This window comes from Pholcus phalangioides, unplaced genomic scaffold, assembly GCF_987345545.1.
Source record: "Pholcus phalangioides strain wild (caught in Gottingen) unplaced genomic scaffold, Ppha-v1.0 ptg000015l_1, whole genome shotgun sequence".
In the NCBI taxonomy this organism is placed as follows: Eukaryota; Metazoa; Arthropoda; class Arachnida; order Araneae; family Pholcidae; genus Pholcus; species Pholcus phalangioides.
In genome coordinates, this window is record NW_028301608.1 from 39,077,939 (window position 1) to 39,096,035 (window position 18,097).

At 32.4% G+C, this 18,097-nt stretch overlaps 1 protein-coding gene and 1 long non-coding RNA gene across 3 annotated transcripts in view; one reads left to right on the forward strand and one right to left on the reverse strand.

Moving 5' to 3' along the window:
- LOC149075985 (uncharacterized) overlaps positions 1–8,112 on the forward strand; it is a 73,532-nt gene extending 65,420 nt beyond the window's left edge. For both annotated transcript variants that reach the window (XM_089243505.1, XM_089243507.1), the window contains 6 exons: positions 639–778; positions 3,820–3,949; positions 4,968–5,168; positions 5,268–5,399; positions 5,596–5,775; positions 7,081–8,112. In XM_089243505.1, the coding sequence (XP_089099631.1) occupies positions 639–778; positions 3,820–3,949; positions 4,968–5,168; positions 5,268–5,399; positions 5,596–5,775; positions 7,081–7,389 (1,092 nt within the window). In that variant the 3' untranslated portion in view covers positions 7,390–8,112. The remainder of the gene's footprint in view (positions 1–638; positions 779–3,819; positions 3,950–4,967; positions 5,169–5,267; positions 5,400–5,595; positions 5,776–7,080) is intronic.
- A 5,725-nt stretch (positions 8,113–13,837) lies between these two features.
- On the reverse strand, positions 13,838–15,083 carry LOC149075986 (uncharacterized). The gene is made up of 4 exons (XR_016194199.1): positions 15,020–15,083; positions 14,464–14,515; positions 14,062–14,102; positions 13,838–13,913 (listed from the first exon to the last, which is right to left on the reverse strand). It is a non-coding gene; the product is annotated as an uncharacterized LOC149075986 (long non-coding RNA).
- Positions 15,084–18,097: the final 3,014 nt, after the last annotated feature.

Here is an 18,097-nt window from a genome sequence, read left to right on the forward strand (position 1 = left end):
GTAATGTTTCTTCATCAAAATGTTCTGGCTTACAGATTCTTCTTGCTCTTTCCACCAGAGCTTTCCTTGCTTCTGGGCAGGATGGTGATTAGACTCCATATCTGGTTCAGATATCTGTCTGTGTGCATCTTTTTTCTAAGCCGTAGCAGAGCATGCCCTGACCAAGGATCACAAAATTCTCTTCGTGAACACCCAATTGCTATCCATTAGATATTTTCCACGTATTTTTAGAGAAGCAATTAAAATTCAAAAACACAAGAACTGTTTCAACAGAAAGGAAGAGGATGAAAATCTCAACAGTGCTTGGTTTCCCATTTTAAAATGATGAGATTGAAACCTAAGCATTATCCAGAGCCCTTATAAACAACTTCGGCCAATGGGAAAATTCTGGCTCAACAAACCAATACAGACGAGGCAGCAAGACTCAAGCAGGGAGTAGGCATTAGTAGTATCCTTTTGCCCGCCATTACGTAATTCTTGAAAATGTTTGCCGCTCGTGGGAACGAAACATCGAAAGACAAAAAATATACTTCACATCGGCCAAAAAACGTGAAAACTTTGCAGTTTAATTCTAGTATACCATGATTTTTTTCCTTTCAATTTATGCCAACAGTGAATATTTTTTACTTTTCTTATAGACTGGCGACTTGCAGAATTTGTTGAGTGAATCTACTTCAACTATCCAGCAGCTTAGCAAAGACTATTCTCATATAAAAAAGGCACATTCCATGTGTGGGCAAGAGAAATCTCGCTTGGAAAATACAATCGATAAATTGAAGTTAGTTCTCTCGTCCTTACAATGTTTTATTTATGAAATCTTAGATAGATTTTTTTAAGTTTTGTAATTTGACAAATTTACATTAGAACCCATCTAAACTGACTATCTCAAAAGCACTTTTCAGGCATATAAATTACTGAAACTCAATTATGTTTGGCTTTGATTATAAATCACTTATGAGATAACGAATCTAAACAGTGCACTCAGGTAAGTTAGTTGGGTCACTGTATGTAAGTGGTGACCTTACTAAAACACACACTTAACCTCTTTAGCTTATAAGCTATTAGCAAGAAATTTGGATGATCTCTATTTCATGAATCGGCAATAAATACTGTAACCTTGTCCTAACCTAGCCACAGTTTAGAAAAGGAAAAGAAAGAGAAGTAAAAAAAGGAAGAGAAGGAAGGAAAAAAACAAGTGAAAGGGAAACAGTATAGTAGATAAGGGAGTTGGTACGAAGTATATATTTCTCTTCTCACCCTCACCCTACCTGTTCTCTTTCGCTCTTACATGCATATAGTAGAAGGATACATCAGATATGGGGAAAAAATCAGAGATAAAAAAATCTTTGTATCATGGGGTTACAACAAAGCTTCACATGATGAGGAGAGAAGAAAGAAATCATAGAACTTGTTTGAATTTATTCTACTGGCGTTTGGATGCAATATTATGTCCTCCTTAATCGTAAAGTGGTTAATGCACATTGTTTGTATTTGGGACTGTATTTTTTTGTTAGGCATTGCAAATGCTTTACCAAGATGGTCAGGTGGTTATATCAGGTTTTAATATATTTATCGTCAAGTAATTATTATTTCCCATTTTAATTATGCTTCTTTAGAGTTCTGAATAAGCTATGAATTGTTCATGATAAATTGTGATCAGAGTTGATATCGTTCCTGATGTAATTAAAGTAATATGTTTTGAATTAGTCTCTATGAATTAAAAATAGTGAAACCACTAAGGAAAAAAATAAGGTTTCAGCTGATAAATGAACTATTCTAACCGGTAAATTATAAAATAAGGGATTAACTTACCATATCCTCCCTCCCCCATATTAGCTAGCATGCCATAGAACTCTGGGGAAACCAGCTTTTTAAATATTGGAATCTAGTCCATTCCCAGCATACCAGGAAAAGTTAAGTTCGATAAAGATCATGGGATACATTTATAACTAAGACTAATAACAATTTTTTTTAAATACTCAATAGGTAATGAATAAAGTAATGGGTTTTCACTCTATCAAACATTTTTTGATTCTGAAATGCAGAGAACGGTCAAGGTTTGATTCCGACAATTTAATCGATTCTTAGAGTTCAGATATATAAGAATTTCCCAGAATCTGTTATCAAATTTTTCAGCATGCCAGACAATACAGATATCTTGGCATGCTGGTCTCCCTGGCTGTTTCCTGGCATACCTGCTAACACAGTAAATGTTATATTTACATTATTCAGGAAAAGTTCAATAAATTTTCTAAAAATTTAGAATGATAGATTTGCTTTCAGCACAGCATCTGATCAGTTTTCCTGGCCTCAATGATCTGCATCACGAGCTACCCAGCTGGCAAGGGGTCACACATTATGCAATCTTATCAAGTCTAGATTTAGATAAACAAGAATGACCTATTTGGCTTAGGAGATGGTGTGAACTCTTATGTTTTGAAATGTATATTTGGTTAACATATTTGGTCTCTTTTCTACTTATTTTCAAATAAAATTAAAGCTCATAAAAACATTAACACTGTATTTTCGTGTGTATAAGCTGTGGATTATAAATTAAGAAAACAATTTCTCAAAGCAAAATATGTACCACATCATCTTATAGACAGATTTTTATTTTCTTGTGTGGTTGGAATAACTGAAAAAACTATTTTCTGAAGAAAAAAAAATTTCTTGATTTATAAATGGTGTATAAACATTGGTATAAAAATCAAATTCTTTCCAAAAAACATGTAATAAACCCCTTCTATTTCTTATGATTTCATTATTAATGAATGAAATTTTCGAATGTAGATTATACACTGCTGCAGACTATACAATGATATTTTGTCGGAAAATTGATAGATATGTGTATCTGCGTATTATACATTATATATGGAAATTATGGTAGTCTTTTTTTTTTTTTTTTCTTAACAGGAAAAAAACTGTTTTATGTATTCAAACATTTCTCATTGAGAATGAGAAATTCTCATGTTTAGAGCAGGGCTGGGTATCCATTAAAATTTTTAACTGGTTAATAAAAAAAAAATTGATAGGTTAATTAAATTTTAATAAAATGTTTTCAAATGTTATTCATTCATAGCAAACGTAGTGTTGGTAACTATGTAATATTAATTGATACTGTGAAACATATTCTTTTCATTTCACACATCTATCCACTGAATGGGTGTAAATAAATATAGAAATAGATTAACAAATAAAGGCCACCTGCTTAAAGCTATTTAATATTGTTCCCCCGTTGCCAGAAACATGAATATGCAAATTTCTAGAACTTGGAAAATTGCTTTTGAATGTTTACTCTGCCCATGTTACTCTATGGAAGTTGTTCTTCTAAAATGTGTTTCAATACAAGATACACATTTGCATTTCTTGCAAAACTTAGCAAAGTAAGTGATCCAACCAGTAATAAACCCAAAAGGGAAAATTTGCACATTCATGTCTCTGGCATAAAAAGCACAATATGCTGCACATGCTTGTCATATCCTGGAATTTCTCAACTTTGATCTTGTCTTTTTTTTTTTTTTAAATCAGTAATTTATAAATCTCTAGTTTTTGTTGAATCAACTTGTTTCTTCATGTCAAAAAAACTTGATCAAAATATTGATTCAAATATTTATGATCACTTATCTGAAATGTTATGTATAGTAACATAATTGGAGACACTCAATTGGTTTAGTCAAATAAATCTATTAAAATTTTTATTAAGTTGATTAACTGAACTAAAATTTCTGACTGCCATTAACAAATGATCGATTAATCAACCCATCAGACCAGCCCTAGTTTAGAATAATAATTTTTTCTTATGTCAATTTTTCTTTTCAGGAAAAATAATCATGAATTGAAGCAAAAAAACCAAACATATAATGAACAAATTAGTGATCTACGCAAGCAAATTCATAGTTTTGAATTGAAAATATCTGATATGGACTTGAAGCTCATGAAATCTCAAACGGTATGTTTATGATGTTTTTTGGTAGATATTTTGCATTCCATTAAGTGCTTTTAATAACTTGGAATTTTTTGTGCCTTCCTCATGAAGCTTCTGCTCTTCCAAAGAGAGGCATGCCTCAGTTTGAAAACCTCTTGCATAGTTGCATGAACTTTTTTTTTCAAGTTTTGTCTTTATAGCTCCCAGCAGATCAATTAATTGTCAAAGAAAATAGTTTAATATAATATAATTATTTCCTATAATATAATTCCGCCATCCCCCACTTCAGTGATCAAGGGTCTCAAGCAGGTTAGAATCTGGCTAATCAAGAGATTAGGACCAGTTTGAAAATAATTTTTTATCTATTGTGTATTGGATCTCTTACATATGCAATAAAGTAGGGGTTCTTAACCACAGGGTCCTTAGAAACATTCCATGAAAAAAGCAGTTTCCTCTAAAGGAATCTTTAGCTTTCGTTTTAGTGACATAAGGGGTCCATAGAGAACAACACATTATGAACCCCTGCCATTTAAATTATATTCTATTACTTGAAAACTATTTACAAATTTAGGAAATATTACAAAAAAATTTTTTTGAGGAAGACTATAGTAACCTACACTGTACGCATCTGTACTTAAATGTCATAGGAAAAGTAATAAGGTCACTTATAACACTAGCTTTTTGGCTGATTTGGCCTGTTCAAGAATTTCATTCAGCTCACAAAACAGTAGTCGATAGAGCCTGGGTGGTGCATGGTATGAAATAGTTGGCATCTTCAGGAGAACAGTATTACCAGAACAAAGTCAATTTTTCTATCGATTTCCAAAGTCTTTTAATCTACAAAATATTTTCAGATATTGGACATGAAGTTAAATGTGATATGTATGAATATAAATAATAGTATACAAACCATGAAAGGAGTGAGATATAAAAGGGGTTTAACTATATATCCTTTCATTTCATTTTTTGTCCACTGCTTCATTTTTAAGGCATTATCTAGATAGTAGAGTATTATATTATTATCTTGTTTTCGTTGTTTAAGGCAATATCTTGCAGTGAAGGTTTAGAAAAGAAAACCAGGGATCGCATGAAAGAACTGGAACGAGAAAAAATTGTGTTAGAAGAGCAGCTTACTGTACTGAGGATGGGTATGGTGAAAAATGATGAGATGCGAACTCATGCTGAAAAAATGAAAATTAAAGCTGATACAGAAATTGGTATCCTTAAGAAAGCTCTCGATAAGGTGTGTACTTTATTCGATTCAACACTACAAACCAGATGTGAAAAAACTTTTGCAATTAGAGATGTTTCTCTCTAAATATTTTACATATATTCTTATTAGGTTGAAAGAGAGAGACAAAAAACCGAAGAGCTTGCAACCAGATCTGTGCTTGAGCGAACTGCATTAGGGAAATCTCTCTCTGGGATGGAAATTGAAAATCAGCAACTGATGCGCAAAGTACAGAATTTACAGGTTATTAAGTGTTCTTTTATATTGATATTGTTCCATGTATTTGTTTTATTTAATTTTTTATTAACACATGCACATATATAATTGCTAATCAGATATGTAACATCCTGCTGTAGTATTTACCTTTTTTTAAACTTTTATTCAGAATCTATTTGTACTCAGTGAAACATTAAATATACTAGTTATAAAATATTTTCAGGCTCAACTTGCAGAAACTGAACAACGTCATTTAGAGAGATTGAAAGATTTAGACAAGCGTCAAAAGTTTGAATTGAAGCTTGAATTGGAGAGATTGAAGTCAACTCACAAACAGATGGAAGAGATGTTGGAAACTAAAGAAAAGATCCATCGAAATAAAGTTGCTTCCTTAGAACAAAGAGTAAGTAATACTATACAAAACATTGCTTACGGCATATTTCATAGCTACCAAGTCTCCCAGATTTTCTGGGAAGCACCCAAATTTCTACTCCATTTTCCAGATTTAAAAATTCTTATATCTCCCACATTTTGACCGTGATTGTATAAAAAAATCCAAACTTTTGGGGGGATAAAATTATTCCCAAGGAATTTACCTGGAAAAAAAGTGGTTTCATTTCTAATTTCCAAAATAATGTCATAAGCTTAATGTAAATTGTCTCCATTGCATCATATCGGGGAAAAAATATTATTTTTGGTAGGCGAAAACGCAAAATTCACCATTCAACCCAGCGAGCATCAGTTCAGCCTTTTGACATCCAAACCTGTCTAGAGCACTTGTTCCTGCTTTGACCATATGTCCTGTTTCAGGCCCAATGGTGATTTTTTTTTTTTTTTTTTTTTTTTTTTTTTTTTGCTGTTGTTGGCTTGATTTGATTTGAGAGTAGTAATGACATGCCCATAGTTTAATCCACTACTAAACCAAACATGCACCTTGTCCATATAATTTAATCCACTGGTTGGTGACTTGACATTACTCTGTAGTATCTTGCACAATTTCACGTTTTTTGCAAAGAAGAAAATCCTAGTAATAAAAAATTCCTACATTTTTTTTACAAAAATTCCTTTTATATTCGTACGGAATTTTATTTTATTCATACTTTTTATTTCGTACTGAATTGGATCTGCCCAAAAACCTCCCTAATTCTTATCCTCCAAAGTTGGCAGCTATGTTATTTTGCAGTCAGCTCCAGCATGGAGTATTGTGTCTTCAAGCTTTTTTTTTCTAGTTATAGAATTTGTTGTAATTTCAGTAACATGTTATCTTATGTTGATGATATTATCTTGTAGTGTGTATTTTTTTTTTTTCTTTGTGTGATTTCCTCCGCCTCTCTATAGTTAACTTGAGTTGTTGGTTTTCTCTTGTCCTGGCTTCAAAACTACTATATATTTTATCTGTAGTTTCCTGTATAATCTGTGTGTTATTGTATATTTATGTTAAATAAGTTATAAAATTAATTTTATTATTAATCTCATTTTCACCCTCACTTTCCTCTGAGAAAGTTGCTGTTCCAGTAGTGCAAATGCATGCTAGGCAACAGTGCTTGCTCTCTATCAATTTTTTAATTTATGTTGATCGTTTTGTCTGTCTGACTATACAGCAGTTAAGCTTTGTACCTCTTCATCCCATTTGAAGCAATTGTTTATTTTCTTTGTTCAACTAAATTTCTGTATTTCTCCTAATCGTTTTTATTCACTTTCATGACAGATATCCTCCCTTCAGTCACAGTTGGTTACTAAGCATATCCCATCTCGTACTGCCTCATCTAGTCTACAAAATGCTTTAAATATTCTTAGTGATGGTTCACATAAGATGTCTCGCAGTGCATTAGATATTCATACCGAAACAGAGAAAGTAGCATCACAGTTGAGCAAGAGAAATTGGCCAACAAGTCCTCTTGTTCTCTCAAAGTCGCCAAAAAGCCCGCCAAAGTCAAATTCACCAAACCAGAGACCATCTTCATCTACATCTGCATCCCAAGCCAGGAGGAGGTTGGACAAGAACTTCCATTCCTAGCAAACAAATTCATTAGGTTCTTATTTTATTAACTGTGATTTTATTTTTTCCCTTTCCATTTGTGGCATTATTGGTGTGACTTTCAGCATCATTTACTTATTATTTTATCGAAGCATTTTTGATCATTATGGAAATTAACAAATAGTCTTTGTGACTATTTTGTCTCTTCAGGTGGTAAATTTTTTTTATTGTAAATATTTGTTGCTCGACCTTCTCAAAGCATTTTTTCAACTTCAAAATGAAAATAACTTATATTGAAAAAATATTCATTTTAAACATACATCAGAATGTCACAATCTGACCTGTGAGTGAACATTTATCTTCAACATCACTTCATGAAACTTATGAAATTAGAGGAATGTTCTATGAAGTGTTCAATACACCTGCATAATTTCTGAATGCATTCTCGTTTCATACCCTGATGTGGGCTTTAAAAAAAATTAATGCAGTTAAACGAACAATTTAGTTGCATATTTGAGTTGTAATTCAATTTATGAGTGATTCTTGATGTGAAATTATTTTTTTAGATAAGAAAATAGTTTTTGCATGTGTATAAATGATTATTGTGTATTATTTTAAGAAAATTATACGAGATTGTTTTTGCTTGGTCAGTTTTTAAGGAGTGTTCAATGTTTTTATCTTTTGGCCTTATTCTAGAAAGTACAAATTTTTATCTGAATAATTTTATTGTAGGGGAAATTCATCAAAGAATTGATTACCAGCTATGGTTTTTTAATTTTTATCCAGAAAATGGTTATATGTAGTTTTAAGCTTTTTTTTTTTTTAATTTAGAAATTTGCTTTTTTAAAGGTTTGCAAAATGTTAAATTTTTCTCAAAAAAAATGAAAGTAGTGAAGAGCAGTCAATCAAAAATTAAACTTGGTTATTAGCCTACCAAGAAAAATAATGGAAACTTACACACTGAATTTATGGGAACAGCTGAACCCTCATGCTAAAAACTTTTAATGTCCTGCATAAATTACAAAAATTTAACGCCAATTTTTACTGAAAAGTTCTTCAGGATACAGTATTATTGTATTTGATGATTTATTTTCTGTTTGTGTATATTTATTGTGAAATTCATCTCACTTTTGCACCATCGTAAATAGTTTTAAGGAAAAAATATTTGAATAAGAACTTTTATACATACAGGGTGTCTTGTAAGTGCTAATATGGTTTTTATCTCATCAACCGTTCGTCGTAGAGATATGATTCCAATTTACGAAATGTTCAAGAATTGTAGAAGTTTTGAGAATGAAAATACAGCGTGCCTCAAAATGAAGAATTAAATTTTTATATAGTCCCCCTGGGTCTGTAACTTCCAATTAGAAAATCGTTTCTTTTATCTCCTGAAACCAATAGAAAAAATTTCATGTTTCTAAGTGCAATATTTGCTGAAATATTTGAATTCAAAAATTGGGAAAAGGTTATGAAAGAACAGAAAAAACCAACAGACTTTTTCCCTCATTTATGCTGTCCTTTTCCAACTTTTCTTCAATTTTTGAATTTGAATGTCTCAATGAATTACACTTATAAACTTTGAATTCTTTTTGTTGGCCCAGGGAGAGACAGGGCAACAACTTTCTAATTGGAAGTTAAAAAACAGGTAGACAATTTAAAAATTTGGATTTTTTTTAATTTTGTTACACTCTGCATTTTCACTCTCAAAACCGGTACAAGGTCATTTTTGAATGCCTTTTGAGCATTTTTTAATTCTGAATGATACATCTACGACAGACAGTTGAAGAGATAAAGACTGGATTAGCACTTACAGGATACCCTGTATAACATTTCTTTTATTGCCATAACTTTTATCAGATTTTTTTTGTTTGATACATATCTTTTGTACAAAAATATTGCCTTTTTATGTACTTTAAGTTTTTTTCACTTTTAAAAAAATAATTTCGAATGCACCCAAATTACTTTGAAAATTTGCCTAATTAGTATTGTTATGAATGTTGTAATATAATTCACAGAAATGTTATTAGTGCCTTATTTTTTCGTTTTTTTTTACAAAGTTTACATGTCTTTTGCACACTAAAAACTGAAACTGCACACAAAAATTGACCTTATATCTACATCAAAATATTTATATTTTTACAATTTTATTTTTGTCTATGTAAATAAATGTGTGAATACAGTGGCCTATAATTTTTGTGAGACATGACAGTAGTTGCAAAAAAATAAAAATTAGATGTGATTTTTATGAGCACAAAGATTACACATTGGCCCTGTTCTATGTGTTAGAACAACGTTGAGATGTGTATGAAAATGTATAATAAAGTATGTTGAACAGCTCAACCTATTTTATTTTCAGTTTTGTTTTTTAATTTTAATGTGATTCTTTTTTTAATCATTGCATTTTGCTATTTGTGATGAAATTTTTGACTTGTGTACAAAAAATATACCATATATTTTCTTATACAAGGTACATAATAGTTAATTAAAACTTTGGAAATTAATTGAAAATGAACAAATGATTTTAAAAAAAAATTGTAGTTTGCACGAATGGGATCAGATACACATCAGAATTTTTTAAATAAAAAACAATTCTAAAAGACAATGAAAGATGCTGATAAATTGAGAGATATCTAGGCAACATCACAATATGGCAATTGCTACACATTGTCCTCACGGACAGGGTATATCTTTTGATCTCTATTCCTTTTAATGGAAGATGCTCTTGACATACAATATTCAGAGGAGATTGTGCACTCTTCCTTCTGTGCCAGCAGCCTGATTTGCATAATCTTCATATACAGTGAAACCTGTCTAAGACAGACACTGTATGAGATGGAAACCTATCTTAAACAGAGTCAAAATTTAGTCTATTTAATGATTAGTGCTTTGATTTGTGCCTTTATAAAATGGAAATTTGTTTAAAACAATATTTCAGTCTCTTTGCAGTCCCAACATTTCATTTCGTGCAGGTTTCACTGTATTGCATGTCGGTGCCATCTATCGTTGAATTTTGTACATTTTTTTTATATTTAAAAAAATTTGATTACCCTCTGATCCCATACGTATAAACCACAATTTTTTATTGTTTGTGCTCCTTTTCAGTTAATTTTTCAAGCTTTAACTAACTTATAATGTGCCTTTTATAAATGCGGTATTGGAGAGATATTTCATTGAAGAGATATTTTTTATCATTAATATGATTTCCAGTAAGTTTTTTGTGACAATTTTTAAATTTTGTGTTGAGAAAAATATTCAAAAGGTTCAAAATTTAAAAAAATCTCGTAATAATCAATATTTTGGAAATTATTTTTAATATCTTTTTTAAAAATTAGGGATACTTAACTAAACCTTTTAATTATCTCCATATTTATTGTGTGGTGAGAACAGTTGGAAATGCATACTGCATATTTATATTAGACCTATTGACCAAAATAAATTAGTGAATTTGAATTATTTTTCAGCTGTTTATTTTTTTATAATCAATAAAGTTTAAATTAATATATAACAGCAAAAGTTCCTTTCATGTTTGTTTCTCAATTTTTTTCTCTTGTTTCCCTTATATGTTCCTCAATTTTATTCCTTTATATATTTTCCCGGTTCGTAGCAAGAGCTGTCCACCATGCCTTAAAAAAAGCAGAAGCTTACTACCTTCATGGTAGTATATGACTTCATGCTTTAAATACTTCCGTCCCTAGTCATTGAAGCAAGAAAATGTATATTTTATGTATTTCATTGATGTTCTGGTTTTAGGAAAATAAAAAATTACTTTTATTCTCATGTGTATCATATTTTTCATTGCTGAATCTACATTGCTATCTACATCTACATTTTATTCCATTTCTTGTAGCTTTTTTGTCATTCTCCCACCACCAATATTAATGTTCTTTTACAGGATTTTAAAAAAAAAAAACCATTTTTTGATCATTTGAGAAGTTTGTCTCGTACCCTGGGTAACCAAGTAGTCATCCATTTAAATTCAAAGTGGTTACAAATTAAGTACATTGAAATCTCGATTATCCCGGCTAATGTTGGGGAAGGTAATCGCAGATAACCAAAAAAACACGGTTAAACCGCCTGGAGTAAAAAAAGAATTGAAAAGAAAGTGTGTGTGCTTTTTTACCTATTTAAAATGATTATCTACTGAATATATTAATATCCGTGCGAAAAAATCAAAAAAAAAATTGCAGTTATTGAATGAGCCACACCACACACTAAAATACTGGCTTTCATTGATGGCAGGAACGCAGTGGAACCTCAATTACCTGGGCTAAATGTTGGGAAGGTGATCACGGATAACCGAAAGGCACGGTTATCCTTTTCCTGTCTGTCATTCTGTGCAGTTATAAAATGTACGAATGAGATTGACAAACGAAATAGCGCTCGTATAGGCAATAAGCCATACGGTCACATGACCACACCCGTAGTTACACCATTCTTGTGTCTTGTCTTTCAGTTTCAAAAAAGCAATACATTTCGACTAACTTGGCATTTCCTGCAATTGGCTGTAAATTTTTAAGTGCCAATCGCCCCAGGACAATGTCCGGTTCTTATGTGTGCATTTGGGGACTATCCTTTCAACGCATTGACATGAGAGAGCAGTTCTAAGAATGGGAGGGGGCACGGTCCTGTAAAGGAATCCAGTTCTACGAAATGGAAATATTTGTTTTCATGACAAACCTTCAATAAAATCTTACATATCTAATACAAAAACAACTATAGCAGCACGGATAGAAAAGAGCCAAACATAAAATTGAAATTTCCCGAGCACGGTTAATCCGCTTCCCAGTCAATCCACGCACAGATAATCGAGGTTCTGTAACCTACACAGTTGTGTAGTCTGACAAGAAAAAGAATATATGCACATATACAAATTATGTTTATGAAATTCTATAAACCTACATATGAGATCCGCATCTCACATCCAATGATGGCAACAATTTAAACTACTTTTATTATTTTTTACAAACTGGGATGCCGATAAAATCTGTGTTTTCCGTAAATACCACGAATTTTCTTTCATCAAGTTTTTGTCAAAAAAAAAAAGCAAATAAGAGAGACATTTTTATGTCTGTCTTTCGAATCTCTTTTGTAACTGTTAATGATGAAATCATTTCATGTTTCTTGACTCTGAGAGCGTTGAAGCTGTCGTTTCATGGCAGAAAGCTTCTGACGAACACGTACCATCACATTGGCGCCAGCTTCGAAAAAGTCGAGAAGTGCCACGAATGACACTCCCAGCCATATGCCAAGAAGTCCGCCGATGTAACTGAATGTTTCGAAGAACTAAAAAAATATATACAAAATATAATAGGTTACTCTGTAGAAACAATTTATAACATTCGTGTTTACAATAGACATTACAAGGCCTTTGTCGCTCTATTGAAGAGCAGCATTAGTTAAGGGCAAGGCAAGAGTTCAAAATTAAGATTACATTTCTTTAATTTTTTCAGCTAATGTGTTTTTAAATAGCGTAAACACAAACACACAATAAAATGCATTTTGGTGAATCTAATCAAATTATTTGGAACATTTTTTATGTTTAATGAATAATTTATTGGAAAACAACTGCAAAACTGAAATGAGCTATATTTGTTCCCTGCTTTTCCTAATTTGATGAAATTCATTCATATTTTTTACACTTCCAAAGATACACGCAAACATTTGTAAGCATGCGTTTTATGATGTGTCGAACGGTATGTGAGAAAAAACATTCATGAAATAGTCGTAACAAACGACAATTTTTTTGGCCTTTTAACAATTTATATTTTTAGCAGTAAATATTGGTGGATTTAAAAATGGATGCTTAGTTATCTCAAATAGGTCAGTAGAAACAAGTGCGTAAAATTTAGAGTAATTGAATGAAATGTGGTTCACAAGGGACATTTTGGAGGACGAAAAACAAGTACGGAAAAAATTAGAAATGCAAATAATATTTCCTGTAGACGGCCACGATTTTTTAATTATAAAAATCGCAATAGAAAAATAACTAGCAAACAGATTTTAATGTGGTTTGTTGAAAAATATTTTACGCAAATTTCACTATTTTTTTGTGTAATAAAAAACATTTCTCTCGTCATTTTCACGATTTGAACGTCCCGTACTCGGTCAGTAGTAAATTGTTGTATGGTGATATGATCGGAGTTTGTGTATGTTGAAGTATTAGCCTCAATATGTCGCTGCAAGCAACCAATTTTCGTTCAGAAGTACTGAAACGTCCAAAACCTATAGTCCCGACATGTCCCACCCGTAACTTCCACTCGTTGGAACTCCCCCGCAAAAACATCCAAAATTACCGAGGTTAGTTTCAGACGCTGAAAGGAATGCCAACTCTAGCAATGCTTGTTCTTTGGGCAACCTCTAGGATTAAGCTATGGGATCTCTTCTTTTAAAGCCAGTCAATTTCAATGCGATTTTTTTTTTCGAGAGTAAAATTTCGATTTTGCACAAATAAATCATATTTATCTCAGAAACTTTGTTATCAACTTGCCTGAAATTGCGGGCGGTATGTAAAAGTGAGAATTTCTGGACGCTTCAAGTAAAATTGAAGAACTGCTGTTCTGTTCCTTAAATAATGAAAATGAAATTAATAATGAAATACAGTTTTCTGCTTCTTGATTGGTTGATAATATTCAATTTAAAAACTAAATCTTTTCAGCGTATACTTTATTAGATTATACTCGTATAAGTGAAGAAAAATTCAAAATAACTTACATGTAACTACTATTATGAAGTTTGCCGAGTAATTTCTTGAACTAAAATAAAGTGAAACAAGGTAAGTAAATCAAATATGTAAAATTCTTATCAAAGATAATTTCGAAACATTAATTCAGTTTTGAAAGCTTGAGGCGTAATCTATGAATGCTGAGTATATAAACCTGTTCTGATGCATTTATATTAATCTAATTCTAGTGCGCATGAATATCTAGCCGTTTTCTTTACTATAAGTTTGTAAACCAGAGAGCCCCCATTCTAGAGAGAAGCGTAAAAAACCAAGTTTTTTAATGAATGAAACTTGTTTTTTGTTAAGGTGACAAAATTTTGTTTTTACTTAATATTTTTTGTTTTTTAAATCTAAAAGCATGGCTTAAAATTGAAAATTTCATTCGGACTTACCATTCGAGCATTCATATTGCGTTGTTGTATCTCATACTCATAAATGGTTAGCCTGGATAAATAAAAAATTATTTAATTAAAATATAATTACGCATTCTGTAAAAAAAAATAAAACTTTATGTAATTTTTCATACACTTAAATTACGACGCCTATAGCGCAAAAGTGCTATTCTTATCCGAAACCTCAAAGTATTTCCTATTCGAAATGCTTGATTTCAGCGTACAGTAGTACAAATATTCAATCATTAAAGTTCACTCATAGTTCGAAAAATATGTAGCAGATGGTAGCACTATAACAAACATTACACAGAAATAAACTTCACGTTAGTTTTGTAACACGCACATTCCAACATGTACCAATTTGTTAGAAGTTCTGCAGAGGAACATGGACGAGGTGCATGTGGGGTTCAGTACTGTCGTAGTATAACTGATGAAAAAAAGTTTGTGAAATCAAAAAATATATATATTTATAATAAACACACTGTATTGATTTTAAAAATTTAATGATGACATAATTTATTAATTTTAATATGTTGTTAAAAATAATGAAACTCACTTGCATTCTTCGGAGCAAGATAAATGGCATCCTGAGAAATTTTCCTCGTTCAGCTTTTTCATGCCTGAGGAAAATTTATACATAATCTTCAAAATTAACTTGAAAACTGCAGGAAAAAATCATTTTAATTTTAGTTTAGTTTTTAATCTTAATTCAGTTTCGCCTCTAGTAAATTTCTCCCGTATTTTAGAGCGCAATAACTAATAATATGAGATAATATTAATTTCTTTATATTTTATTGTTTTTTTTTTGGGGGGGGGGGGGAGTGCAGTCGAATGGTGTAACTTCTTTGTTTTTGTACAGTAAGCCAAAGTGCTGGGGGCCTTAAGCTCTAAAAAGCTGAATCTAAGATCCGCCTAAGCTGAAAACCTATCAGCATCTCACTTAGGACAGTGTTTCTCAAAGTGTGCGTCACGGCTTCTAGAGTCGTCACTAACCTTTGTCAGGGGCATTACGACGAGCTAGAAATATTGACTTGTGTACCTCTTTATGCGTTAAAGTGGTTCTTTTGTATGGGAAAATGTCTAGCAAACTATGGGAAGCGGCAGATAAACCATGAATTGGGAAAGGGAGCCGCGGATGTCGAACGTTTAAGAACCACTGCACTAGGGTCATCTTTACGGGGCAGTACGCGATACTTCGGCAGCCCGGCGGCATAAGATTAGAGCAACTTATGCCACCGGGCTGAGCAACACCTTCTTTAAAAGATCGCCTTCAATAGGCGGTGCTGTCTGGAGCCGCTTCTACATGTGATTAAAATACATTGTCGAAAAAAATGGCAATCACACTCAGAACCCGATGTGACAGACTTCGATACAACGATTTTTTTTAGAAGTCCGTGTGCGCACATTTTTGTTAATTTCAACTCTGATATGAAATTATTTCCCTCGATTTAACGAATGAAAATGTCGGTATTATCTGATTCGTTAAATCGAAGTTCGATTGTAAGTTAGTTTTCGTCCATGTTAAAATCAGCTAATCCCGTTATTTTTTTCCCCCTTTGTCTTGTTTGAAAAATTTAATTTGTTTTTTACTTGCTACACTCATACCATTCGTACATATCTTAGCTATACCGTGCGGATACAAGATTTCCTCCAACGTGCAGTTGTACTTTTGCAGCGTCAAGTTCAATATGCATAGTTCCATGCACATCTACAGGAGACAGACAAGATTAATATGTTATTGTAAAAGGAAAAATATTGATAACGATTCGTTAAGATGAAACGATATAAACCAGATTAATTTTTTGGGGGGTACCTGATGTGAGAGCGGCCCGCTACCTCCTCGTTCTAGCCAGAGTTTCCTGTAGTCCGTGCAGTTTGTATCGTAAGGAGGTTTCAAAAGATTCTTCTCTTTCTAGAAATGAACAAAGGTCAACTCGTATTTAAGTGAATTATGGTCAATAAAATTTATTTTGGGACATGAAAACATAGTTTCCCTTTGAGCAATGTTTTTAAATTTAATTTACCAGTGATAGCTGTAGTAGGTATAGCCGTGCTGGGTTAACTTCAAAGCCATCTTTGAATGGATTGATCATCGTGTAAGGAGAATGGATGGCGATTTGGGCTGAAGGTGTCAACGCAGATGTTTCGTAATCAGAGGTGTTTCTGTTGCGGTCTATTCCGAGGTTGAGAGTTATCTGCAGAAGCATCTTTTTACCTTCCGGGCACAAGCATTGTAAAAGTGAATTAGAGAGACAGAACGGATTAAAAGAACTACATATTGCTTTTTCATGCGATGAATCAGACAGCCAGGATCATACTAAGGGACAGGATCATACTAAAGAATATACTAAGTGACAAAATACTAAAGAAAAGGGCTTACGTTTAGGAATTTCTAACGAAGAGATTTCTAAAGAGTTCATTTTAGAAAATAGCGTGTAGCAATCAATATTCAAGCCAGATTCGTCGGGGACAGTCATCAACGATATATTCGTGGACCTTAATTGAAAAAAAAGCCTCTGTTTTTCATATTTACAGATTTCTAAGGATTAAAAGCACCAAGTGCTTGTCACTAGACACTAATATTTCATACCTGCAGTTACGAGTTTCACCTTTGGAATACGTCTCGCAGGACAGAAGCAGTGATTTCCACGGGCTGTCTCTTTCATGATTTTTATGATTGCGATTTACCTAAAAATGTGAAAGCATATATTTAACTTCTTTACATACAGGAGCAGGACATCTCGATGAAATTCAGCAAAAAGAAAAGAAGTAAATTCCGTTTATGAATGTGTACGAGGTGTATGCACGGTTGAGTAGTAGCAAAACAATGTGTTCCACGTACATTTATCCCACAGCAAAAATTGTCCTGACATTCTCCGCATTCATCACCGGTGTCCTCCACCCTGAAACGATGTACAAATGCTCTCAACAGTTCGTTAAAACGACTCAAGAATATGTTGCAAAATTTTATTCAAAATTACTATGCTAGTTTTGTGTTATTAGAAATTCACTTTTCGATCGAGTAGCAAGAGATTTACAAGGCAGCTGATGCACTACTCCGAGGAAAAATATGGAATATTTTGATCCTAAATACATGAAAATACGGGACACCAAAAAAATGTGCCACTAGTAGGCGGAATTACCAATTATCTCAATTGTGTAAGAATCAGTGTGGAAGATAAATAGAGTGGGGGGGGGGGGGGGGGGAGGGAACTACTGCAAATCTCTCTCTATGCAGTGAATTAAAATCCATCTTGCGGTGAAAAATTTTTTTTTATAGTGAATAAGTGATAAAAATGTCCATATTAATGGTCATAATTAGAGCCTGGAAATTCGGGCAAAATGCCATATATAAATGCTGTTTCTTCTTCTTTTTTTTTTTTTTTTGCCTATATTCAAACGTTTTTAGCGAAAATGCCTTTTTTGAACTTTTCCGGCCATAAATGCCTATTTTGACATTTTTTTTAAAGTTTATTCGTGAATTTCTGAGGCCATATTATGTAGAACTTAGATACTTTGAGCGTTGGGAACTTCAGACGAATATTGCGCTTTTTAAAATCTCAACTAAGATTGGTTATTATCAGAAAGCACAAGCCCCCACCCTCACGCGAATTATACATTAATAATCCAGCCT